Source organism: Alligator mississippiensis, chromosome 3 (genome assembly GCF_030867095.1).
Source record: "Alligator mississippiensis isolate rAllMis1 chromosome 3, rAllMis1, whole genome shotgun sequence".
Classification (NCBI taxonomy): Eukaryota; Metazoa; Chordata; order Crocodylia; family Alligatoridae; genus Alligator; species Alligator mississippiensis.
Window position 1 is genome coordinate 288,694,805 of NC_081826.1, and position 27,455 is coordinate 288,722,259.

At 45.5% G+C, this 27,455-nt stretch overlaps 1 protein-coding gene across 1 annotated transcript in view; it reads left to right on the forward strand.

Annotated features, from left to right (window-relative positions):
- The window catches only part of MYO5B (myosin VB), a 404,810-nt gene that overhangs the window by 252,431 nt on the left and 124,924 nt on the right, over positions 1-27,455 (forward strand). Inside the window, exons 13-15 of the mRNA XM_014593958.3 lie at positions 12,013-12,135; positions 13,729-13,812; positions 27,132-27,284. Of these exons, the coding sequence (XP_014449444.1) occupies positions 12,013-12,135; positions 13,729-13,812; positions 27,132-27,284 (360 nt within the window). The remainder of the gene's footprint in view (positions 1-12,012; positions 12,136-13,728; positions 13,813-27,131; positions 27,285-27,455) is intronic.

The window sequence follows — 27,455 nt, forward strand, 5'->3', positions numbered from 1 at the left end:
TAACCCTGGGACCTTTCGTTCTGCTTGCATGTTGAAATCCACTGTGGCCAGAAGCAGGTTTTACTGAGACGTGCATAAATAAAAAATGACCTTATAAAAGAGAAATCATGCATTTACTCAGTGTTGAACTGTATTCTAGGGCAGCATTTCTCAGCTGGTGGGTTGCGACCCAAAAGTGGGTCGCGAGAATATTTGGAAGGGTTGCAAGTAAGTCCCTGAAACCCATGAAAGCGCGGGTTTCCCCTTGTAGGCTGGTGCCATTCCAGCCTTCAAGCGCTGCTTGGGATGGTTGGAGGGAGCGAATGCACGTGTATGTGTGCATGCAGATGCACATGGCCAACATACAGCGAAGCCAGGTTGTAGGAGCAGAACCAGCTACTGCGTGCAGGTTAGCATATAGGGAGTGGGAGATGGAGGTCCAGGGGACTGTCCAGAGGGTGTGGTTTGTGTGTGTGTGTACACACATGCACATGGGCTCTGGGAATGGTGGCCAGACGTGGGGCTGCGGCAGGGCAGGGGGAGTGGTGAAAAGGCCCTTCAGCGGGGGAATAAGGCAGGGCAGCTCTTCACAGCGGGGAGCTGCGTGTCTCGGCTGGCAGCAGTGTGCAGAGCCCTGCACTCGCTGCTCGTGCTCCAGCCCAAGTGGGATGGGTGCAGCTGGGGGCCCTCTCCAGCAGGGCTGGGGGGAGCTGCAGATTGGGAGTGAGGGGCATCAGTGTGGTCTGGGAGAGTGGGGGGAGGCGGGGGGCTGTGGCTTAGGGGTGAGGGGCACCAGCAGATCCAGGGGGCTGTGGCTTGCAGGTGAGGGACACCAGTAGAGGACTTTGGGTCGGGCACCAGCAGGGACAGGGGGTGTGGGTCAGGACAAGCCGTTGATCTTGGCAAATGGGTCCCGGAACAAAAAAGGTTGAGAACTACTGTTCTTGGTGATGAGTTTTCTCCTTCCTTATTGTTTTGGTCCCTTATCTAGCTTGTTTAAAGCTAGCTCTGGTCTCACTATATCACACTGGCATATGCAGTATAAATCTGTCCTTGGTCAGAGCAATGCAGTGGATGGTCTTCGCATCTTTGGCTGCAGAGAAGGATATAGTGAGTGTTTGCCATGAATTTGTGTTTTCTGACCCTAGGGATAAAACCAAAGACTGTTTGGTGTCCTCTGGCTGACCAGGAACCCTCTCTAGTGGTAGAGAATAGATGTATTTCAATGTAAGATAATAGTTTTATGCCAGTGTATATCAATTAAGAAAACTAAACAATGTTTGGTCTCACTAAGGTACCTTCCTACCTATTTACTCGCTAGGAATTTTGCAAGTTAATTCTCTGTTGAATAAAAGCACAGAGATCATTAGCACTGTTAGTCTAAAGTCAGGAAGAAGGTGCCCTGTCCCCATCCTATCCCCCCCTTCCCTCCCTCCAACACTTGAACTGAAAACAGATGCTTGTGACAGTTCCACCTGCTTGCTTCTGGTTCTGGGAGGAGTGTAGGGGGCGAGGGAGGAGTGGAAAGCTGATCCAGCTCTGTCTACTTTTGAGGTAGCAGAGCCCTAACTTCAGAGGAGCATGCACATATGCTGCAGCTGTTCCTGGATTGGCTGTGCAGCAGGCACACAGGCAGCTTCACTTGGAGGCAGCAGCACCTGGCTGAGAAGCAGTGAGGTAAATGGGCAGCACCAATGGTGTTTCTCAAGCATGGGTGCCATCACACTTTAAAAAAAACAAACAAAAAACTGATGGAGGGGTGTCCTGGCTCTGAAAAGGTTGAGAACTTCTGCCTTAGAGACTAGCTGATTCAGAGAGGCATGAACTACTTCAGGAGTTGGCAATCTTGTTGCTGTTGGCTGCTGATTTTTACAACCCAGGCCTCTGCAAATCTCCTTGCCCCCATTCCTTTCCCAACCCACTCCCCTGGTCATCAGCAGCCATCATGGAGGGATAGATGGAATGAAGCAGGAATTTCTCAGATTTGCCTTGAAATTTGGTGCACCTCCCGGAAGCACATGGTAGCATTTGTTTCAGATTTAGAGAGATCTGACTTGGGGTCTGTCCCCCGTATCCCTCTCCCAGAAAAAAGAAAATAAATCGCATCTGTCAAGCTTAAGAAATTCTATTTTCTTTTTATATACCTGGGGATGAAATCATGGTTCTGATCAGACCAAGAATAATCTGTTGCTCAACGTTTAGCCCACGTAGGACATGGGAGGTGAAACTTTAAAAATGGTTGGAAAGCTTTTCTCTCAGGAGAGGCACAAACCTGATGCTGCAGAGGCTTGTACCAAGCAGTCAAACAGGCTCCGAGCCAGCCACTTTCCACATGCGCTGGTTATCTCTGTGGACCAAGCAATCGCCACTAAAATAGTTTGTTGCACAGGCATGTTGACTTTGATATTTAATCCAGGAACTACCTCTTGCCCTGCAGTGAAACATTTAGCTTGTCACATACAAAGGTGACAACTGGGTTTGGTGCTCTGGTTGCCCTCTTCCTCCCCCATTACTGTACTGATTCTGCCTGCTAAACATAAGCTAGCTTTCACCTCTGCTTTTCAACCTTGTGCTTACTGTGTTAGGTAACTTTGCTGTGGAAGGGCTGGGGGCTGCGAATGGTGCATCCTGGGATGCCGGAGGACTGCTAATTGTTCACTTTTTCTCAGTGGAGCAGACTGAAGTTACCTTAACACAAGCTAGGTAGCATGGCTCATAGTTAACCCTCATGTGAAGTGGCATAACTTTGAGATGCTCGGAGAGCACTTGGAGGAGTTAACTAGCTTTAACATGGAGGTCCTCACGTTTTATGTGCCTTTAGTATGATCTGTGTGTAATGTGTAACTTCATCCATAGTTGAGTGTTGGTGCGCTGGATGAGTGAACCACATTCTGGGGTAGACGTGTGTAGGATCCATGGAGTCTAATGGCTCTGTTTTGGAGGCCTTGATTCTGGTGGCAGTGGAGATATGCTTACAGATCTTGCTTTTATTCTTAAGGTAGGGTTGTGTCCCATTAGGTGTCTGTTGATCAGTAGAGTGTCTGCTTTGCATGACTGAGTAGAGACTTACCTAAATCAAGGCAAGATGACCACATGATTTGAGCAGTCTGCTCACAGTGCACAGAGCCAATTTTGTGGTCTTTTCATGGTGAACCCCCCTCATTGCTGATTGGCCAAGAGGCAAAAACCATGGCATAATTAAATAGCAAAGTCTGTGGAAATATCAACTAAATACTTGAATTTCTAATAATGCAGTAATTAAATCTAAATTGAAATATATTTTGAATATAAATTTATACACAATATGAATTATAAATAATATCATCATAATTTATTATTGGTGTTCTACAAAAAGTTTAGTAATACTAAATAATGCTAACCTTGATGGAAAGAATTCATGTTAGTTATTAAATGCTAGCATGCAGCATCTACCAGCAGTTGCAGCTGACATCCTCTGTGTCTGCAATGTGAACATTTGTCCATACACTGAGATCATATATTCTGCATCCAGTGAATTGGTTGGAATGGTAAGGCAGGATTTTGCCAAGCTGTAGAGATGTGGAAACCAATCAGAAACAGACTCCCAAAGCAGTCACAGTCAAAGGCATTTGGCAGTCTTTGACAAAGTTCATGTAAGCAGCACATTCCTTGTCATATTCTTTATGCCATCTAGGGATTGATTTCAGTAGCTGAGCAATGAGGAGGGTCAAAACTCAGAAAAAGCACCTGGCCGGGGTCAAGAATGCAAACAACACAAAAAAAGGGAGGCAGCTGGTTGTTTGAACTGCAGTGGTACTGACTGAACTGGACATAAGCCTGTTGAAAGTCTTTGGGTTAGAGTCGGAGGGGAGAGAAACGAGAGTGATGTTGTGGTGGGGGTCTACTATAGACTACCAGACAAGGAGGAAGTGGCAGATGAGGCTTTCTTCAAACAGCTAGTGGAAGTTTCCTGATCCCAGGCCCTGGTTCTCATGGGGGACTTCAGTCACCCTAACATCTGCTGGGAGGGCATTACAGCAGTGCGCAGGCAATCCAGGAAGTTTTTAGAAAATGTTGGGGACAACTTCCTGGTGCAAGTGTACGAGTGGCCAACTAGGGGCCATGCTCTTGACCTGCTGCTCACAAACAGGGAAGAATTGGTGGGGAATGTAGTAGTGGATGTCAACTTGGGCAGTGACCACAAGACGTTAGAATTCAGGATCCTGAGGACAGGAAGGATGTAAAGCAGCAGAATAAGGATCCTGGACTCCAGAAAAGCAAACTTCGACTTGCCCAGGGAACTCATGGGCAGGATGCCCTGGGAAGCCTGACTGAGGGGAGAGGAGTCCAGGAGACCTGGCTGTACTTCAAAGAAGCCTTACTGAGAGTGCAGGAACAAACCATCCCAATGTGCAGGAAGACTAGCAAGTATGACAGAAAACCAGCGTGGCTTAACAGGGAACTCCTTCAGTAAAGTAAATCGCAAAAGGGAAGCTTATAAGAAATGGAAACTTGGACAAATAACCAAGGAAGAATATAAGAGCATTGCTCTGGCATGCTGGGATGAAGTCAGGAAGGCCAGAGTGCAATTGGAGTTGCATTTGGCAAGGGATGTGAAGGGTAACAAGAAGGATTTGTACAAGTATGTCGGCAGCAAGAGGAGGATGAGGGTAAGTGTGGGTCCCTTAATGAATGGGGGAGGTAACCTTGTGACAGAGGATGCAGAAAAGGCTGATGTACTCAATGCCTATTTTTTGCCTCTGTTTTCACAGGCAAAGTCAGCTCCCAAACTACTGCACCAGGCAGCACAGTTTGGGGAGGAGAGGAGCAGCCAACAGTGTCAAATAGGTTAGGGCGTATTTAGAAAAGCTGGACATGTACAAGTCCATGGGGCTGGACGGGATGCGCTCGAGGGTGATGAGGGAGTTGGCTGATGTGATTACAGAGGTGCTGGCCATCATCTTTAAAAACTCTTGGCAATCAGAAGAGATCCCAGATGATTGGAAAAGGGCAAACATAGTGCCCATATTTAAGAAAGGGAAGAAGGAGGATCCAGGGAACTACAGACCAGTCAGCCTCACCTCAGTCCCTGGAAAAATCATGGAGAAGATCCCTTTCTAAACATTTGGGGGAGGAGGTGATTAGGAACAGTCAGCATGGATTCACCAGGGGCAAGTCATCCCTGACGTACCCGATTGCCTTGTATAATGAGGTGACTGGCTATATGGACGTGGGGAAACCAGTGGATGTGGTGTACCTCAATTTAAGCAAGGCTTGTGATATGGTCTCCCACAACATTCTCGCAGGCAAGCTAAGGAGGTACAGGCTGCATGAGTGGACTGTAAGGTGGATAGAAAACTGGCTGGAGCATCGGACTCAGAGGGTAGTAATCAATGGCTCAATGTCTACTTGGCAGCTAGTATCAAATGGAGTGTCCCAGGGGTCGGTCCTGGGGATGGTTTTGTTCAGTGCCTTCATCAATGACCTGGAAGATAGCGTAGAGTGCACCCTCAGCAAATTTGCAGGTGACACCTAGCTGGGAGGAGTAGTACATATGCTGGAGGGTAGGGCTAGGATGCAGAGTGACCTAGACAAATTGGAGGATTGGACCAAAAGAAATTTCGTGAGGTTCAACAAGGACAAGTGTGAAGTCCTGCACTTAGGACAGAACAATCCTATGCACCAGGACAGGCTGGGGGCTGATGGGCAGTGCAGCAGCTCTGCAGAAAAGGACCTGGGGGTGATAGTGGACAATAAACTGAACATGAGGCAGCAGTGTGCCCTTATCGCCAAGAAAGCTAACGGCATCCTTGGCATTGGTAGGTGTGTTGCCAGTAGGTCCAGGGAAGTGATTAGTCCCATCTAGTCAGCACTGGTGAGGCCACATCTGGAGTACTGTGTTCAGTTTTGAGCCCCCACTACAGAAAGGATGTGGACAGATTGGAGAGAGTCTAGCAGAAGACAACACAAAGGGTGAGAGGCCTGGGGAACATGACTTACGAGGAGAGGCTGAGGGAACTGGGCTTATTGAGTCTAGAGAAGAGGAGACTGAGAGGGGATTTAATAGCAGCCTTCAGCTACCTGAAGTGGGGTTTGAAAGAGGATGGAGTTGGACTGTTCTCAGTGGGGGCAGATTACAGAACAAGGAGTAATAGTCTCAAGTTGCAGCAAGGGAAGTTTAGGTTAGATATTAGAGAAAAAATTCTCACTAGGAGGGTGGTAAAACACTGGAACAGGTTACCCAGAGAGGTGGTGGAAGCTCCATCTGTGGAGGTTTTTAAGACCTGGCTAGACAAAGGTTTGGCTGGGATGATCTAGTCAGGGATGGTTCTGCTTTGAGCAGGGGTTGGACTAGATGACCTCCTGTGGTCCCTTCCAGCTGTAACTTCCTATGATTCTGTGATTTGTATTTGTAATACTGATTGAACTTCGCAAATACTGCAAACAGTTTTTGTGCCCGCTCCTTTTCATGTTGACAGTTTGAAAGTTGTTGTGATGCCATGTTTGACCGACTTGATCAAATCCATCAGCTGCTTGTGTGCTCGGTGGATCATAGCTTACCAACTTTCAAACCATGTTAGAAACTCCATAAGTTGGATCACAGTTTCAGCCACTAATTTAACTTGATCTTTAATGTTGCCCTGTTTTAAAAGTTCACATAGTTTAAGCATGCACCGTGTGCTATGTGTAATTTCAAGCTTCTCGCAGGTAAATTGCAGGTCGTACTTCATATTCTTTGCATGGTAACAAACTGCATTCAACCACAAATTCCACCTTGTAAGCATGGGCTCTGGTGGAAGTGATGGTCACATGTAGATCCCCGTTTTGATTGGCCATGGACTCCTTGTATCAAAGCTTACAGCCTGGACAATGTTTGAACACCTTTTTAAAAGCGGAAACTAGGTTATCCACATTAGGAAAACGTACGCCAGACGTCACTTACTAAAGGATGTGTGCATTGCAGGTGACGTGAATTGTGTTGGGCATCATGCCATGGAGCACATCAGAGAAAGCTTTGCACATATACATTGCATTATCAGACAGAAATGCTGAGTTCTTGTTAAATTTAAGCTGTAGTTTTACAATAGCCTTCACTACAGCTTGTGCCATGGTAGAAAAATTGACAGATGCAAGGTGAACTGACAGGCAAGTCATGGTTTGTCCAGCTCCCAGGTACAAATAAAATGTGCAGAACATAGTTATCTTGGGCATCTGTTGCTTCGTCTGCTACAATCGAGATGGATTCATATTCTGCCAATGCAGTTTTTGTAAACTGAACACATGAAGCAATTACTCCCAGTAAATAATCTTGGCAAAGCTTGTTTGCACATGGGGAAACTGCCAGCATTTGGCATGTGTTTGTTCAAGTAGCCCCTGTATTTAGGGTTATTATTTTTCTCCAGAGGAATGTAGCGGCCACGAATGCCTCCAGTGTGTGAATGTAGCCTCTCTTCTTGTCAAACTGCTTTTGGTGGTTCTCTTACAGATTGAGGACATATAGACACTTGTTTCTTGCTCTTACTTTCAGCCTCTGCAGTAGCCTTTCACTTCATATGTGATTTGGACTCTAAATGTTTCTCAATAATGTTTTTCTTTGACACCTCCAGAATCACGTTGCATGATGAACAAAACAATTTACTACCATCTGCATGCAAGTTTCCTGCAGAGAACTGCTTTGCATGATCCTGAGCTGAAATTTATTTATCTTTTCTGGCTTTCTTTTCACTCATCTTCAGACTGCAGCATTGCTATAACATTGCATCTGGCTTCTTAAAATATGGCACTGAAACCCTTTTGCTTTCCTGACTGGCGCCTTCACTGAGTGTACGTCACTAGCTCAACCTCTTTGTAGCTCTCTCTTGAACCACGTGCTATATAGCTGCAGGGATTGCCTGTTCTAGTGAGTTTTTATTTTTTTTTCAACCTATTCTGCACAAAATCATGGGAAATATCATTTTTTGCAGTGATTGTGAGAACCATAAAACCACAATTTAAGTAGGTTCCTTGTGATGAGTTGTGCGAGATAAGGAGAGTGTTTGAAAACAGGTGGGAGGGGGAGGGGTTTTTTGTTTTTTTTTGTATTGCAGTAGATTACTGTGGGTATTTGGATGGCACTTTCAAAGACAGTCTTTTTCTCTGCCCAAATGTCTTTGGGTAAAGGCAGTTTTTAGATTAATGAGGTGGTTGTTGTGAGTAAGTTTTGCATTCAAAAAGATATCGCCCTAAGAAATCCTTGCCTCTTGCATAATTTCTGGACCATCACAGCTACAAGTACTTTGAAAATTCTCCTCGGAGCAGGTGTGGTATCTGAGGTCCTGGCTTAGAGTACCGCTTTCCTAGTGTGTTTAGGATGGTTGGTCATTTGAGGGACATAAGCATGGTGGACTATAGGTTTTCTGTGTGCAGTTGTTTCTAGGGTGCCATCCTGGATGTGGATCGTAGTATCTAGAAAGTTGATGTTAAAATATTCCAGAGAATTTGTTTGAAAGGTGCTAGTTGTTGAACCTATGGTAGAAGTCATCAAAGAGATCCAAGGTGTTCAGTTCAGATGATTAAAATGTCATTTATTGCAGGTAGAGTGCAGGGATGGGAGGTACAGTTTTCTAAAAATTCCTTCCAGGTGACTCCTGAAGGAATAATAAAATATAGCAATAAAAGTTTTCCTGCCCTTCCCCCCCCCCCCCCCCCCCCAAAAAAAAAAAAAAAAAATCCTTACCTTATCTAACTTGGTATTCAGGTTGTGATCAGGTGAATTGAGGTAGGAATGATAGCCAGACCATATCATGGCACTGTAAATGAAAGCTGCTTGCAAAGGTGGAGGTAGGGATAAAAATCAAGGAGATGAGCTGTTTTACAGAGCGACTCGTATCTTAGCTGCACACTGTGTGCTTGCTCCAGATTAAGGCTGAAGGGCTTGATAGCATGTCAGAGTCTAAATACAGCTGTCTGCAAATAGAAACCATTTGGTTCCTCCGCATTTTCTAGAGCTCCTGACCCTTTTGGTTCAGTGTTTGATGACACTTGTTTTTGTAAAGTCCCTTTTATATGGAATATCTGATACAGCTGTGCTGATTGCCATTGATTTCATTCTTTACTAATGGATTGACAAACCTTACTCTTTCTCCAGTTTAGACTGGTAAGACAAGCTTCCCTTAGCTTTAGTTGTAGACAGATGTTCTTGTGTTGCATGGTCGCTGTAAAATCATGCACTTAGGACTGTGTTGGTAGTTTTCAGAGATTGCTTTCAAACAGTATTAGGAAGGCAAAAATAGACCTAAGCATAGTCTTTATGAAATACTCCCTTCATTCACTAGTCCTCACTGACAGCCTTGGGGCATTCAGTTCATTCATTTCCTTTAGGCTGCATATCTCAGTTGTGAGATGGGAGTAAACAAGGTCACTTTTGTTGCTGACTGCTCTCCTTGAAGATTTTTTTTTTCTTCTTTTTTCCCAGTTTGTGTAGGCAGAGGTGAGGGAGTGATGCCTGAATAGTAACAGGGAAGAAGCCACATTTAATATGCTTTGGGGTGCACCTGGTGGCGCTTCATTCATCATACTGAGCAGTGGGTTTAAGGGACTTTGAATGGAAAGGCATAACTCATTCCCATTTTGGTCTAGCAGAGCTAGCAGACATTTTTGTAGCTTCTAGGATGTATACAGTTAAAGAACAAACAGAGCATTGCTCTCTGGTGACTGTAGAGAACGAGGCTGGTCTTGTGAAGGCAATTATCCCCAATAGAATATGATGCAGTTAATATATTTTTTAAGAATTGGTCTATGCTTTATAGGAACTTTTCATTCTGAGGAGTTGCAAAGCACTTTGTAAATGAACACACAGTGGTGTACAAACAATGTTCTCTTATTTATAAAAAAAAAAAAAATACAGAAATGGTGTTAATAGCAGTGAACCATAAAGCTTTTGGCAATACTATACAATGAGGCTTAGCAGAAATGTAGAATAACCAAAGTAAATTTAACTTATTTTCCTGGTTGTGAGGAGTTCAGCTGAAAGCACCCAACTGCTGTTGGTCTAGGAAATCAGGCCTAGTAGTTCTAGTGTATTAAACTACTGCGGGACTCTTGAAAAGTATAGACTACCAGCACTCCTAACACTTCTTCCTGTTCGCCCCAGCTGCACAAAACCCCCTAAACCTGATGTTATGTTGGTTCAGGAAGTGGAATCGTACCACTAGTGCTTCCTATCACTCCTAAACCTTGCACCCAAGGAGAAGGATGATCCAGTTATCAGAGCATTAGCCTGGAAGTTAAGAAATCTGGGTTCATTTCCTTGTTCCACCACCAACCTTCTCTGTTTAGGATATGCCTACCCTGCTTCCTGAGCAAGGCTGGGCATGCCATTGAGAAATAAGCCCCATCCTTTCCATGTGCACATTGACCCACAGGTTTGTTGGGTAGACATTGCCCCAGTCCTGAACACGTGCCTGAGTTGGGGAGCCTGATCCTTGTACAAATGTATGTGCTTGGGGCTGCACCAGACTGTTGTCTTAGCAAACTTTTGGACCAAGGTGGTGCAAGTGCATGCAGCTTATTTATTGGCAGCGTGCACACAGTTATGAAGCATTGTAGATATACTCTTTTAGGGTCTGATCCACAAAGGGACTCTGCCCCTGTGAGACGGGACTCCTGCTCCTAGCCTTATTTACGCGTGTTTACCCCATGACTGACTGCTCAGTGCCAAATGTGAAGCCATGGTAGGAGCAGAGATGGTTCCTGTTTGCCAAAGCCAGGGCTTTGTGGGCTGCACCTGTCCTGTAGTTTCTATGGGGAAGCTTGTGAGGTGCCCAGCAACTATTAAAGGGGGGAGGAAATAGTAACCTATGCTGAAAGGAGAACTAACACTAGTTATTTGAGCAAGGTGGAGGCAGGAGAAAAATGTATATAAATATTTTGCATATAAGTAAATAATTCATCTGTGCCCTGCACTAGGGATCAGTCTCTGACAACATATTGTTTAATATCAGCAAATACAGAACAGAAAAGCCTTTCTATGTTGGAGTGAGGTGTGTGTCTGTCATTCTACCTCCTGGGCTCCCAAAGGAAGTTATTGGCTTGGTTTGATTAGCCAGGCCATGCTCATAGGCACCGTGTGTGGCTGTTGGAGCCACTCTGACAATACTCAGATTTTAAAGAGCTGGAGATTCCTTGGAAAGAGCTGAATTAAACCTTTGAATCTTGTTTTAGGATTTTATTCGTGCAAACAAAAGTCTTATTTTGCTGCCAAAAGTGGGCTTTGTTCTTAAAAATGCTGACATTTCTGCCCAAGTTAATAATAAGCTTTGTCTAAACATAAAAATGTGAGGGAAGTGGGGATAAGTAGTAAGCATTAGATTTGCAGTTTGGTACCGTAAAATTTCACCCTGAATAAAAAAAAATTCTGATTACAGGCCCCATTTTGCATTGGAATACAAACGCAAAAATTTAAAGGGAATTGTTTTGCAGTGATCAAGGCAGCAAGAACTAAGACGCCGAAAGGGTTGTTTTTGTTCTTCAGTTATTAACAAATTCAGCAGATGGTGATTATTCATAATTCCCCTTATTTATTTTTTTAGCACTGGTAAGGTAATGTGCTTCCAGCTGACCAAACACTAAAAATAGCCCTAGTCCCAAAATGCACGCAATCTAGCAGTCCTGTGCAGCTTTGCAGTTGGCGTGTGTTAGCTGAGCACCACTGAGCTCTGTGGAGCTGTGATGTGTTGTATTAGTGGAGGGTGTGGAAACACTGGGAAATCTGGAGAAGGGCTGATGTTCATTTTATTGTAACTTTACTTTCTGTGCTCATGTACATTACAACCATCGGTGATGCCAGCTATGAATTTTCCTGTTTCTCTCTCCGTTGCTGTCCATTATGCATGAGTTAACCTCAGTAAATCTTTTTATCAAGCCATCTCTCTTGCTTGAATTTGCTTCCCCCTAAGGACCTGTTCCTTCCCTGCCATCCACAGGAAGTTCAGAAGTCTTTAACAACACTATCAAGGCATAAGCCATCCACATGATCTACTAATAAACCCTGTTTATTTCTCTCCCTTTTTTTAGGTTCCTAAAGGAACTGACCAGAACTGGGCCCAAAAATTGTATGATAGACACTCTACCAGCCAACACTTCCAGAAACCACGAATGTCCAACACCTCTTTCATTGTGGTGCACTTTGCAGATAAGGTAACTGGGCGTATATAGCATGTAAGGCTCTTTAAACACCCACTAGTCTAGCACACACTGGCCAGGGTAGTTAGAAGTTTAAATATCTTTGGTTTTTAAACCACGTTCAGCTTGTTTAGGTGGGGACTTCCAAAGTTGCATAAAGCCTGGGGATGCCTGATTGCCACTAATATTAGTTGGGCATCCAAGTCCATTGGTTGGCTTTGAGAAGTCACCCTGCAACTCTGTGCACAGTTTAAAATAAGTGGTTTTGAGGCTTCTTGCTTAAACAAACAAACCTTGTGCAAAACACTTCGTTGAAATGACGTAAGTTAGTCGAAACTGGTTGTTTCATCTGGTATTTGGCTTTGGCCATAGCTACTGCTCTCCGAGACCTGAGGAAGAGTGTTTTGTGCCTGAAAGTCTGTTCAACATGTCTGGCAACTGTAAAGTTGGTTCAGTTAAAGATATTGTGAAACCAGTTATGCATCTTGCATAATAAACACAGATAATTACACAGAGAAAGGCATGAAACCAGCTCATTCATGATGCAAGACCTCAGTGGGAAGGAAGTGGGGCGGGGGAGGGGGAAGCCAAGCGAGACAATACAAGGACTTCGTTGCAGAGAAGATACCAACATCAAGCCTTTAACACAGTGGTTGCTACAGCAGCAGCCTTGGTGTGGGCTCAAGCTTCATTGAAAACATTATTTGACAGGTATTATTCCTAGCAAATAAGAATCTTTTCTGAGGCTATAGTTACTCAATGCGCGCACACACATGTGCGTATGTGTTTGAAATGGAAATCAAAAGCAATTCTGAGGAAGTGTCAAAGGAGCCTAAATGTGAGAGATTCCTAAATCAAGTCTCACCTCTATCTGCTAACGTCAGAGCAAATTGCACTGCTCACAGCGGAAGCTGACACTTGCTTTTCCATTATGCGCACGACTTTGCCTGAACCCTCCCCTGTGCGTTCTAAAAGAAGATATTCCCATGTCACATTTTACATGTATGCTCTGCCATCATCTGACAGTTTATTGCTCAATTTTGAGGCGATTTGTATCAGGGCAGAATAGATTTTATCCAACCTTTTAAAAAAAATTATTTCAGTGCTTTTCTGACCATGTCTTATCTCAAAACTAGCTAATTTTAGAAACTTCACAAAGTAGGCTGTGGGCAGGAGAAATTTGGTGAAACTGAGTACAGACCTGTGCCAGAGGTTTTGAGATTTTGAGGTTAATGTGTAACAGGTTACTGACTGACACACTAGGAAGGCCAGAGTGGCCTTTTAAAGAAATGGCAAAAATGAAAGCTAGATTGCTGGAAATCGTGCGCATACCATCTCTATGAAGTAATAATGGGGTAATGCAAGATTTTTGAATTAAGGACTTTGTGCCCTGTATCACTGAAAGGTAATATATTTATTAATAGGATAAACTAATATCTTTACCATCCCATCTGTGCTTGCACATAGTTCATGTTGCTGTTTGTGATGGCTAAAGCCTTCAGGAAACGTACTGTAATTATAGCATTAGTCTTGCAGTGCGTCAGCTAGCGTGGAAGGGGCATAATCACCATTAATTTTTTTTTTCTCTTCCATTTTCTGCTGTGGTAGGTTGAATATCAGTGTGAGGGATTTCTGGAGAAAAACAGGGACACTGTATATGAAGAACAGATCAACATCCTGAAGGCCAGCAAGGTAAAAACAGAAAGACTGGAGAGTCGTATGGGTTGAGCCAGAGTTGGTATTGATGTTTTGGATGTTAAAATGTTTTAATCCCTTTGCTCATTTTGAAATCTCCAGCTGGTTGCTGTATGCAGCAATTCCTGCGGCCTCCCTGTGCAGCAGCAGCAGCAATGATAAGCAAATAGAAATAATGAAGTTAAACTGTCTTTACCTAGGTGTTGTCATCACTGCATGCTTCTTTTTCCTCCTCTTCCATGCTCTGTCTCCCCTCACCACCAGGCCTGCCCATCATGTTTCAACTGACTTGACTCAGGGGAACTCCTTGTTAGATCTGTCTGACCCTGCTCATAATTGACTAGTGTGAGAGGGAAGGCAAACCCCCCCCCCCCCCCCCAAGTGTCCCAGACCTTGCCCAATGCACCTCGGTACTTACCATAGGAGCCGGGATGAGCAGCAGCTGGGAGGAAACGCCAACACAGGCTCAGCAGTTCTGCAGCTGCCTGAGCCTGCATATTGGCAAGCACCAGGGACGTGGTTCCCAAGAAGCGTGGGCTGCTCAAAAGGCAGCTGGGGATCCAGCTGGGTTGGCTCCAAGGAGCAGGATGCCGGCTGCAGAGCTCACAGGCTCCAACTCCCAATGCCACAAGGAGCTGGGCACTTGCCGGAGGACCCAGATGGGTGAGGCAGAGGGCAGCCTCGGGGGCTGACAGGGACAAGGGAGCCCCACTGAGGAGCAGCAACTTCACGGGACCCCACCAGGAGGCAGAGGGGCTCCGACCAGGAGCTCAGACACCATGGCTGGGGATGGCTCCTCAGACCTGCAGGTATCCCCAGGCAGCCCTGCAGTGGGCAGAGCATGGGGGATCATGAGCCCCAGGATGGGGAACTAGACAATGCTGGATGGAGGGACCAGGACAACTGGACTACAGGTCAGCCGGGCCCCAGGGATGTCACGCCAGAAGAGCCAGCAGAGGCTGGTCACAGGGCGGTTGCCTGTACCCACGCCTACTAGAATAAAGGGGATGGATGAGTCTCCCCAGGGGACTGAGGGCCCAGAGAAAGGGAATCTCAGGAGCCTGCCGGCAGAAGACAGTTGTTTTTCAGTTGAGTTTCTTCAGTTACAGTTTGGCCCCAGACGGGGCAGGTTTAGTTTCCCAGGAGAGAGGAAGCCAACCCGAAGACAGGGGACGGACCCCTGAAGATTGATGGCCAGGAAGACCCAACCCTTTCAAGGCGGGCAGTGTGGTAAGACCTGCAGGGAGCAGCATCTACCCAGGCCAAGGATGTGGTAAGGGTGGGATAAAGGTGGTGGTTTGGAGCCTCACGAAGGCAGCCCAGGGCTGAGACCCCTTCAGATCACCTACAGCGAACTGCCTCCCCAACAACAGTATCAAAGACGTGGCAGGTAAGAAGGGGCAGTGTCTGAATCATCTAGGTGGCACTGAAACCGGATCTCACTCTGACGTCACTGGGGATCAAGGCACTGACCGAAAGGGGGCCTGTGGCATTTTGTGCCTTCGTGCCGCCTGGCCTGTCGGGGTGTAGCCCCTCCCCTCAACTCGCCTGCCACGACTGACTAAACAACTAGGAGAGGGGGTTTTTCCCAGTGGAGATCTTCCTGAGGGGGGTGCCTCTCCCAACGGACGGCAGTACTTATGGTTGTTTGGTGTGATGTTCCACAGGGCTCTGCCTCCCCTATACCCTATCCATTCACCAGCTGGGTGGATGTGTGTCAATAATGGTCTTCGGCCCTGTAGAATGGCCCAGGGCCTGCCTTCTTGGTTGTGGTGGCTTTTTCCCCACTTCTCAGGGTTTGTCTTAATTAAAAAAAAAAAAAAAAAATTCCCCTGAGGAGGAGAGGGCTGCAGAGCTGCCTCCTCTACCCATGCCTCCTCCCTCCTGCTGTCTGCAAGGAACTCCCCTGCCGCCTTGGCCTCCGCTTCCGCCAGGAGCTGGAGGGATGCCCCAATTTGCTTCCGGCAGGGGGCTTAAAGATCTCCCTGGGGTTTCCTGCAGGAGCCATGCAGGCTGTGTTGCTCTCTTCCTGCGCCGGAGCTGCAGCACACTTAGTGAGCTGCCGGCCCGCACCCTCCTTCTCCGGCTCTCTCTCTGCCCTAGTTCCGGCAGGGCTTTTAAACTTTCTTGCGGCAGCCGGTACGGCCGCCGGGATTGGTCCAGCTGTTTCCCGTGCCGCAAACAGCTGATTAAACAGCCGTCGTAATGCCGGTTCACGCGGCCACAGTCACGGCTCCTGTTCCAGCTGCCCTGCGGGAGGTGAGTCATCCCTGCCGGGGGTCTGCTACCAGGGTATGGGGCATGCAGGGTTTACTCTCTCCCCTTCAGGAGCCTGTGGTGGTGCCTCGCCGCCACAGAGCCAAAACCTTACAACACCTACCAGCAACAGCTAGGATAAAATACAGCCCTCTGCAGAGGGTCAGCACAAGTCCTACTTAATCCACATTTTTAGGATGTAGAGGACTTGTATCTGTGTATGGGTGATTTCATTTCCAAAGAGGCTGCAGTGGACATGAACATACAGCATTTTTTCCTTCTCCATCTTCCTTCCTATGGTCCTTACTTTCCTAGGACTGTATATTTTCCTTGCATGTCCAGCCTCCAGTGACTCTGGGACTAAAAAACAAAAATATCTTTGATCCAGAATTAACCTCATATATTGCAAATGACGCTGCAGTCCTGGCCCATAAAAACTAGTGTACATGAAAATGTGTGTAGCTTTTACAGTCCTGCAGTATGTCATTATTATTGCTTCCTTATAAGTTGCACGTAAATGACTCGAATAATAGAAGTGCAGAAGAGAAAATATAGAGTACTAGTATAACTTAAAGGTTGAGATATCAAGCCAGTTCCCAGGCAAGGAATTCCAGCATGCTAACATAACTCCTTTAACTGCTTGATGTGCATGTGGCTTGCTAATATTGCATACCATAATAAGTTAACATTTTTACCAAAGGCAGACAAGTTTCTTTGAGTAAATTGCCTGTGTCCTTAGACCACCGTGGCTACAGCCAATGCCCCTGAAAGTTACAAAATATTATCTTGATTGCATACATGTTTGCAGGATTCCTGCTTTGTGGCTCTCTCTCCTGTCTTTCACTAAACCTCATAGACCAGTAGAGCTTAAGACCTGGCCCATGAGTCAGATCCATCCAGAGGCTGGGCCATGTGACCTGTGGGGCTCCCTGCAGGTCTGGAAATTTGGCAGTAGGAGAGTGGTGAATTTGATCACTCCCCCACTGCCAAATTTCTGGACACATAAGGAGCCCTGGGCCCCGAGAACTGGATTGGGTGCCTGACCCCAGCGTGCAGGCCTGGATGGAGGGGGTCCTGGACACCAGCACCTGATCCTGACATACAGGGGACAGGGAGAGGACAATGCTGGAGTTGTAGGGGGCAGTGCTAGGCCTCCAGGGCCAACCCTGACGTGTGAGAGCAGAAGCGGGGGGCAGTGCCTCTGAGGCCTAATCCTGGTTTGTGGGGATGAGAAAAAGTTGTGCCGGGCTCCTATGGCCCGATCCTGGCACATGGGGCTCAATCCAGCCCACAGACTGGCCCTGCCCCATTCATTTAGCCTGTGGGGCCCGAAGGTTGAGCACCACTGCCATAGACAGCAAGGTCTCTTGTAGTCGCCCCTAATTTCATTTGAACAGTAAATTATTTGATTAAGACCTTTCAGCCTCAAGGTCACAGGCTCTGCTACTTTTGGAGGCTAGAAACCTGGTAGGTCTCTTTAAAACAGAAAAAAAAATACTTCTAGAGTTTACAAGCTTCACCAGCTAAGTAATGTGTCCATAATGAATTAATCCTTAGCAAATGCATTGCAAGTCAAGGGAGAAGCTCTAATTTGTATCTGTGAAATTATCCAAGCTGAGAGACGATTTTTACATTTTTACCTGCTAGGTTGACTTCTAAGGTCTCAGTCATATGGGCTAAAAAAGCAAAATTATGCAAGGCAAATAAGACTTCAGTACAAGATTGTAAATTGTAAAAAAAATAAGACTGTACAAATTCTCATTAAAAAACTAAAGGACTGGATAAACATCAGATCTAAACTATTCCATCTGTAACTGAACCATTTCAAACCTGATAGATTAGTTTCTTCTAAATGCATTAAGCCAGATTGTTGCAGATAAGTAAATTGAGGCAGGAGGTCACAATTGCTGACAAGGCCTGAATTAAGAACTAATTCTGCTTCTCTGTTTGTTTATTAGTATGTGACAGCATCATCTGTTTTAATGTAGTATAAAATTGGTATGATCTTTAAATAAATTCATTCTTCATTCATTCTTTGCTTGAGTGAGAATGAAAAAGTAATATCTTTTTTTAGTTTCTTTTCTTAATGAAAATAAAGTAACTAGGGGGTTTAAATTGGTCTAATCTTTACAGTGCACACTTTCATTTGTTCTCTTTCCTAACTTAAAAAAAACCCACCCAAAAACCTATCTTGTTTAATATTTCAACTGATCGTTTAAGTACTCTAGTTCAACCATACCTACAGGCTTGGTGGCGACAATTTGACTTGCCCCACAGCCAAAAGGGACCTAGGGGTAGTGATCGACCATTGCATGAACTCGAGCCAGCAGTGCGATGCTGTGCCCAGCAGGGCAAACAACACACTGGCATGCATCAACTGTTGTATTTCATGCAAAACTAAGGAGGTGATACTCCTGCTATACTCCGCACTGGTGAGACCACAGCTGAGTACTGCATCCAGTTCTGGGCGCCGCACTTCAACAAGGACATGGAAAAACTTCCTGGGTCCTTGAGAGGGTCCAGAGAAGAGCCAACTATGATCAGACAAGCCATACGGGGAGAGGCTGAGGGACTTGGGCCTCTTCAGCCTACAGAAGAGAAGGCAGAGAGGGGACTTGGTAGCAGCTTACTGCAGCTTCAGGGGAGTACATCAAGAACGTGGTGAACAGCTGTTCACTAGGGCATCCCTGGGGAAGACCAGGAGTAATGGGTATAACCTCCTGGAAGGCCACTTCAGGCTCAATTCCAGGAAAAACTTCTTCACAGTCAGGGTGTCCAGACTGTGGAATAAACTCCTTCCAGGGGTGGTGCGGTCGCCTACCCTGGAAATCTTCAAAAGGAGACTGAACAGTCACCTCCCTGGGGTCACTTGACCCCAGTTGTCTTTTCTTGCCTAGTGCAGGGGGACTGGACCTGATGATCTACAAGGTCCCTTCCAGCCCCTAACCATCTATGAACCAAGTCCAGAAATTGATTTGAAACTGCAGAAAACGTTTTAAAATCTGGGTCTTAATTGCTGTCCTAGAGAAGAGATGCTTGGGATCAGTCAAACACTGGCACATGCAATACATGTACCGAGCAACACCATGCATGTGCAACAGTGTTCATTGCTGCAAGAGACTGCACCGGCAAAGTGGAGATCACAGGGTCTTTTTACAGCATTGGTCATTTCTAAACCAGTTAACTCCTCAATCCCCTTCGAATGTTGTAAACAGCTGTCTCTGTTGCCTGTTCCCATTTAGGTTCCTTTGTCTGAGTGTTTTTTGCTTTTGCTATTCATTTGTTGAAAGCCTATCAATGAAGTGAAATTAACCTGCCATGTACACAGTGTTATCTGTTTCGTGCAGTCTGTTCTATGTCCTGTTCCCTGTGAAGCTGGTCTATTCAAATCTAGTTTATTTCCCGAGAGCCCTCTTTTGCATTTCTCCCTTGGGTTAACAACTAGCAGGCATATCTGCAACCTCTAAAACAACACAAAGCCAGCAAGAACATGAGGATGGGTGGAAGTGCATCTTGGGATGGCTTTACACGGGAGTTTGACTTTAAAAACAGATAAAATCAGAACAGGAAATTATTTGAGTATTATCGGTGTTGCTGTGGGGTTCAGCAATAAATTTTACATGAAAATGCCAAGGCATGCTATTTTCTTGTTCACAGAGGTGATTTCAGGTCTGGTGACTGAGGGTGGACTTTAGTAATGCCCAAAATTAAAAGCTCTGTGTCCTTAGGAAGCTTATGCAATTTTTTACCTTGAAATAGTGTATGATTAGAGCTTATTAGAAACTCCAGGTAATCGGTAAGAAATGGATGCCACACGATAAATTATTCAGATGTGCTGTGCTTGCTGCTCTGCACAGCCCTGCAGTGGTGACAGTGTCTGATAAAGGTTTTTCTCTCATTTTTCTATAACCCTCACAATTGCACTGCAGTTACAAAGGTGAACAGCAATTAATTTTGGAGGGCTTATTACAGAGCAGTGCTGAGCAGTGGATACGCTTTTGCCACCTACATTTCACTTACTTAGTATCACAGTCAGAGGTGTTGGATTTATTACCAAGGTCTCCCTCTCCCATCCAATTCTTTCTTTATAGTTTTTTAATTTCATGGGACCAAACCCAGAGGTGATAAAATAAGGTGTATATTACCTATGGGTAAATGTGTAAAAAGGGAATTTAAGCTGTTGTGACTTTCATGCCATGGAACGCATTCCTGTGTTCAGTGGAGGCTCTTTAACTTATGCAAAAGCAGATCATGCTGTTGTGCTATAAGGGTCTCAAAATGTAAGTTTATATCTATGTATACATGCCCACTTACACATGTGTGCTGGGCCTGTCTACAAGTGCAATTAATTCGAAGCAATGAACTTTGGCACATCGCACCAGAATTTATTACTCCTAGGGGCTGCGTTTGCACATATGCCCAGAACTGCAGCACATTGAGCCGGGTCCGATCAGCCCTGGCTGGCAGGTGGCCCAGAGTCAGCCTAACAGCCCGAGGCTACTCAGACCCAGCTTAATGTGCTGCAGAGGGCCTAGGGCACAAGGATGCTCCAGTGCAGGGCTAACCAGCAGGCAGTCTCTGTACTGAAGCACCCTTGTGCCCAAGCCAGCCCTGTCAGCATCTACACGTGTGTTGCTGTGCACTAAAAGACTCAGTCATGGGGTGGTACTTGTATTTACGAATACTAACCTACAGCTTAATTTGTTAGTTTACTGTGACTTACTGCGGCTGCACATGTAGACGCTGTTTAGGAGCTAATTAGTGATTTATACCATCTCACATGATTCCTACAATGGGCCCTAATTTTATGCTGTTCCTATCATACTCCAGTAGGAACAATACTCTTCACCAGCTGTCTCATCCCATCCAATAGTGCTCCCACCTTTCACTTACTAAAAAACTGAACTTTGTTATGGGATCTTTGTTCTGGTATCTATTGGAGACACTTTGTGCTGGAAGGTCTCCCAGGAACTTCCTCAAGGAGTCTTTTACCCTCCTACCTGCTTCATACAGGCAGCATGGCTGTTTCCACTTGCTTTTTCCTTCCTTCACATCTTCATCTAGTGCGGAGGGGACTGGTGGCTCTGGTCATCATTGTATCACTGAAGAGAGCAGGACGTTGTGTTGCCATCTGCCTTAGTTATGACTGGGATAAGAGCAGTCCCCCTGCTGATAGGGTAGACTGGAATCTAATTAAAAATAAGCAAACTTAAATTGAGGGGCTGGTCCAGGGGCCTAAAAACTGGATGTTCTGGTTTAGACACATGAAGCTTCAAACTCCTGAAAAAGGTCTAAAAATGTCAAATTCTCAATTATTACTAGTCTAGGCCTACCTGGCTGAACTAAAACTCTCTGGCAGGGCTGTCCCTAAGCAGGGGCAAATTGCAGTGATGATTTTCCCCCTCCTTGCTGCTGATGGCTGCGGTGCCTTTTTTTTGGATCCGAGGAGTGTGGGATCAGGGCAGGGGTGAGGCCTCGCACAGGCTGATTTGCCCCGCACCCTGCTTGGGTTGGCTCTGATAGCTGGAATTGTGTTTTTTCCACAAGACATCTTGATATATTCTGGTTTAGGAATACGAATATCAAAGTTGCCATGAGAAACTTCAGAAGCCTGTTCTAGTGGGTGAGAGTCATGTTTCAGCTTTTCTTTGCAGCCAGATGTATTACATCTTGAAACATATTGGGGTTTAACAGGACATTTGGCTGATGATTCAAAAAAGTCCTTTCTTTATTTGAACTGACTCACTAATGAAATGCTTTTCTTGCGATAAAGCACTACACTGACAGTCTAGGTCTTTGCATTTTGTTTTGTGGGAGAGGGGCCAAGAGAATTTTTCAGTGTATATTGTTTGTATGTGGTGTACATGAGTGGTATATTTTGTAGTGCTGTGTGAAGCTTCGGTTACTGATATGATTCGGCCCAATTAGGTGGCCAAATCTCCGAATCTGAATCGAATCAGGAGACCCTTAAAATCTAACTGAATCTTTCTGAATCTCTCAGAATCAATTTGGAGGGATTCAATGATTTGGCCCTAGACACCACTTTAAATGTTTTTTCTACATATTTCAAGGTACCATGTGGCTTGTGAGCACTGCGATGGTGGGGTGGATGGAGCATCCCACAGGAGCATGGGGGGACTCCCCAGCGCGCTTGGCAGCAGACCTAGAAATGGATCAGAAGCACTTTCTGGTCCACCAGGGAGCATGCAGGGGGACCCCCGCACCCTCCAGCTCGGCGACTGGTGCCTTCTGGGTCTGGAGGGGCACCCGGGGTCCCCCTGCAGCTGATTGCCGAGCTGGGGTGGCGTGGGGTGGCCCCCCAGTGTGCTCCTCAGCAGACCTGGAAGTACTTCTGGTCCACTTCCAGGTTTGCTGCTGGGCATGTGGAGAGCCCCCTCGCACTCCTGTGGGACACTCCACGTGCCCCAGCATCACAGCGTTCATGAGCCGTGCCTGGTACTTTAAATGTTTTTTCTACATACCTTGAAGCTGTGTCTAGAACTGAATCAGCATCGAATCTTGAGATTTGGATTTGGCCAAATCGAATCAGGGGCAATGATCTGAATCAACAAATCGAATCGCTGTGCCTGATTTGAGCTGAATCTGAATGCGAATCGAATACAGCCTGTTTTGCCCACCCCTAACATATAAATACTTTATACCACATACTACCTACCTCAAAAAATCAGTGTTTGTGATGGTAGTGTTAAGCTTTATGCCCTCTAGAAGCTGAGAGGCGAGCAAAATGGACGTTGTGCTAGAAATGGCTGATTTTTCACTGACCGTGTCCTCTCTACAGTTGGCAGCCCAGTAGCCACAGGCTTTGGTGATGTGGGATTAAATTCATGCGCTGCATGCAGTATACAAAAACGTGAGCAAAAAACCTTCACTCGGGTGTAGAAATGACTAGGAGTGAAGTACTGGAAGCACTAGCCATGTGTAGACGAAACGAGAGGTGTGTGCACAACACTTTAAAGCAGGCTAAATGCTTTTGCACCTCTATAATGGTGTTTGCATGCCTCAGTAGTGTATTGCACATTATTTCCAGCCACTGTAGGAAATTTGGTGGCGTAATGTGCCTTAAATGACTTGGGGCACAGCAACCTAAAACTCCTTCAGGGAGTTAGTTTGCTGCTCCTACAGCCGCGGAGCAAAGCACTGGGCTCTGTGCAGCTCCACGGCTCTGCAGGAAGCCCTGCAGGCAGCCTGACAGGAGCCCAGGAAAGCAGGCTCTACCCAAGAAAAGCAGCGAGCCTGATCTTTTTATTTTCCTCCCCTGGAGCCTGCCTGCCTGAGCTGCATGGGGGCCCAGTGCTTCCCTCTGTGGCTGTGGTGCCCCCCCAGGACCACCTGACCTGGGTGCCTGTGGGTGGGTACCGCCTGGGGGAGGGCTGCTGCTGCCACAGAGGGAAGCACCAGCGCACCCCACCCCTCTGCAGCCCAGGGATCACTTCGCCTTCTGGCAGCTTGCCCTCCCCTCCCTGCTGGAAAGACAGGTAAATCAGTGGGGTGTGTGCACAACATGGGGGTTTGATCAGCCCTGAATTGAAGCGGTGTTTTTTTTAAAACCCACTGCTTCAATTTAGGGACCCCATTTAATCTATGGGATCTTTTGATCCTAGCTGACTTCCTGCCCTTAGGGCAAGGGCCTGGACTCGATCTCCCGAGGTCCCTTCCAGCCCTAATGTCTATGAAATGTATAAAACAGTGAAGTATTAAGCACGGGGGGAAGAATGCTCACGACTGAACTTCATGAGGGTTCAGTTGCCTCCACTTCCCCATCAAGGATCTATATTCTGAACTTCCATCCAGGTAAAATTGCACAGTACTAATTGGAAAGCAATTATTACACTCAACTAGGCCATTAAAGACTTAAAATGAAGTTAATTAGCTTTGCTACTATGGATCAGGTGCAGCCAAGTCAGGGAGAGAGCTCGAAGGCGCAAAAAAAGAGGAGGAGGAAACTGACTTTAACATATATTAAAAGTAGGAAGGCATGCTATAAAGATATAAAACCTCAATTTGCTATAAATGCCTAAGGAATAAATTCCTCCAGCATGCTTCACATTGTACAAGACTCAGAGAAAGACGGTCTCTACCTCGGGGCACTTACAGTTTTAAAGCAGTCTTGGAGCAGATCCTCACCTGGGGCAAACTTTTCTCTCTCTAACTTCAGTTTCATACCAACAAAGGATCTGAACCCTAAGTTCTGGTGTTCCCTAACTAACCATCCTCAACTGCAGAGTGCCTGCTCTGACATGGATGTCTTCTGAGTAGATGACTTTATACCAAAATGCTGACCCCTGTGTGATAAGAAGATATTTTAGGGCCTGAAAAGAGCGCGTAGAATTTCATTCTATTACTGAGCAAGGCTCTAGATCGTATCTGTATTGGTTGGCTTGAAACGCCTGCCACCCAAATATTGAGACTATTTTTTTTTTTTTTTAAAGAGTCTGTACCCTTCTAAAGGGGACATTAAGCTAAAGATGATGTCATCCCTTATTTGTCTTACTATTATGGGCATAAGGGCTGCAGAAATTAACATAAAAACCACTACGGACAGGGCAAATCCCCAGCGTGTGGCAAATTGGTAACATAATGCCAACAGATCTCTCTCCTTAGTGGGATTCAGAGGGTAATAGTAGAATGTAAGGCAATATCCAGGATAATCTGGATGGCAGCCACGAATCATTGTATTCCAGTATAGGGCAAGAAGGGAGGACTGGTCCACATCGCTTCTTAGGAGTGATTGTCCTGTGTCAAGGACTATAGGTAAAGAGAAGTCTGCCAGTCTGACCAACATGGTGTGAATCATGGAAAAAAAGATTCAAAGATTTTTTTTTTTTTAAAAGATAATCTAAATAAGTTACCATAGTCTAAGGCATAAAGGAAAAAAGAGGAAATACTAAATTAGATGAACATCAGGTTGACAGTCCTGTGATCCAGGGTTTGAGGCTTGAGAGAGACCATTTTCTTGACATCTCTCAGATAGTGAGAATCCTTCCCCTGATCCTACCTGTGCAACTTGAAAGGAAATACTGAGCCAGAGTTAAACCCGTGTTTCTAAAGGGTCCCAACATGCTTTCAGAAGTGTGTGTGCGTGTGTGTGTGGAGGGGCGTTGCAAGAAAGCACATGGATTGTGCAGCCTGCCACCTTTTCCTAAGCTTACTTCTGATGGGCATGTTATGTGCAGCACAAGACTCTGCATGGTCTCCCTTCACTCACCAATCCTTTGGGGGTATGGGAATAGCAGTGCCAATGACTGTCTTTAGTGACATGTGGGAATTTTTACACCTCTGGGGAACAGGCAGACATGCACCCTTGCTTTACCCTGTACCAATTCGTTTCTTCTCATCTAGATTTGAAGATGCTGTCCCTTTTTAAAAAAAAAAAAAATATATCTTAACTGGTTTTCTAAGTCTTTTACTCTTTGCTCTTGCAGAGCAATGGCTTTGGCCTGCCTTTTTTATTTTCTGCCACAAGTGTGAGACTGAGGAAATTGTGGGTGTGATGCCAGCTTGCTCGGCTCATTCTGAAATGCAAGGTGGGCTTTTGAATCCCAGAACAAATGCGGTACTGTCCATCTCCAAACATCAAGCTTGCCTTTTGTAAGGCAGCCAATATGGTGTGTGACACTCAGTGTCTGAACGCAATTCTGGCCCTGTTTCTTGCTGCAGAGAGCTGAATGACTTTCTTGAGGGAACAGAAGGGAATAATAGTCCGTGATGTTCTTGTGCCATTTTAAGCAGAAGTAGAATTTTCCCATTCCCTCCGAGAACAAAATGTGGAGCAAGTTTAATACAATGCAGAGCTGGATGAATTACTCAGATATTGATGACTGGGATTTGTCTCCAAGGTGGCTGCACTGTAAGAAACCAATTGAGGCTGGTAATGTGGACTAAAGCATTGTTCTTCTCTGACTGATCTCAGTTCTTTGAATAGTGTTTCTGAGAAGCTGCAGTTGTTCGGCGAGAACTTCCTTCCAGAAGACTTACTTTTTTTGTATAAGGCTCTCATTTCATAATCATGCAGCCTACATGATAAATACCTAATAGCTTTTATAGACACTGTTCATATACTTATGACGCTTTTCTTATTTAAGGTATGGACAAACCTAGCAATTATACTGGCATTATTTCATATTATTTTTATACATTTCATATTATAGTTTTCCAGTATAGGCTATTCCAAAATCACCGATTCTATCTGTTGGCTCCCATGTCAACCTAAGTTTTTATTTCATGTTAAAGTTATTACAGTTAACTTGCTATCAGTATAGCAGCAGACACATGTAAGAGTTAAACTAGAAAAGCTGATGCATGCTTGCAGGCAGCACATTTCTCTTATCCTTTTAAAGATGCTTTAAAACTGCCTGCCCCTAGGTTTAGTCTTTGAACGTACAGGTTTCCTTTGCTTTATGCTGTACACATGCTCTTGGAAAACGGTGCATAACTCTGATTCGCATAAAGGGAACCCACTTTACAATGTAACAAATAGGGATATGTTCCAGGACCTCAACTGTACTGACACCCCCACCCCCCCCCCCCCCGGGCCCACTTCTACCATTTGTACAAGAACATTTTGGTACTTTCCAACAGTGGACAGTACACACAAGCACAGGGCACTGTCATAATGGGGATGACAACTACAGAAACAAGCATCGCAGACAATGAGCAAGGAGTGCAGACCTGCACAGGAGATGATATTTTGGTGCTCATTACTCCTACAGTGCACCACACAGAGCAGCTGACTACAGGTTTCCACCATACAGATCACATAAGTGTGAATTAACTGCACATATAATGAATTTTTAGTATAAAAAGGGTCATCGCATAATTCGCACATACAGAATCCGCATAAAGCGGGAGAAACCTGTAGTAACTTCCTTTGGGTGTTCCTCTGATTATTTCTTCTTTGCTGATTTGGGTCCAGTTCTAGACTATTGGATAGAGAATGTCAGCAAATTGTCTAACTCTAGGATGGCCCCAGTGTAGTTGCTCCAGTAAATTGTGTGACAGTGGTGATATAGATGCTAATGGTTTCCCTGCCTTCCTTCCAGTATCAGATGGTAGCAGACTTATTTCATGATGAAAAGGATTCCATGCCTGCTCCTCCTGCTGGAAAGGGAACCTCCTCCAAAATCAGTATTCGTTCTGCCAGACCCGCTGTGAAAGCTGCCAATAAAGAGCACAAGAAAACCGTGGGACATCAGGTAAAGTCTTTCCTGAATTAGGATTCTGACTTGTGTTTTACTTAGCAGCTTTCCTGCTCTGTTTCTTCCGCAGCATTAAAAAAGAACTAGCTTAACGCCCACAATACACGGAGCAGCCACATCCATCCTTAGCTATTAAGCCAGCCCAAGCTTGACTTGTAGAACAAGTCT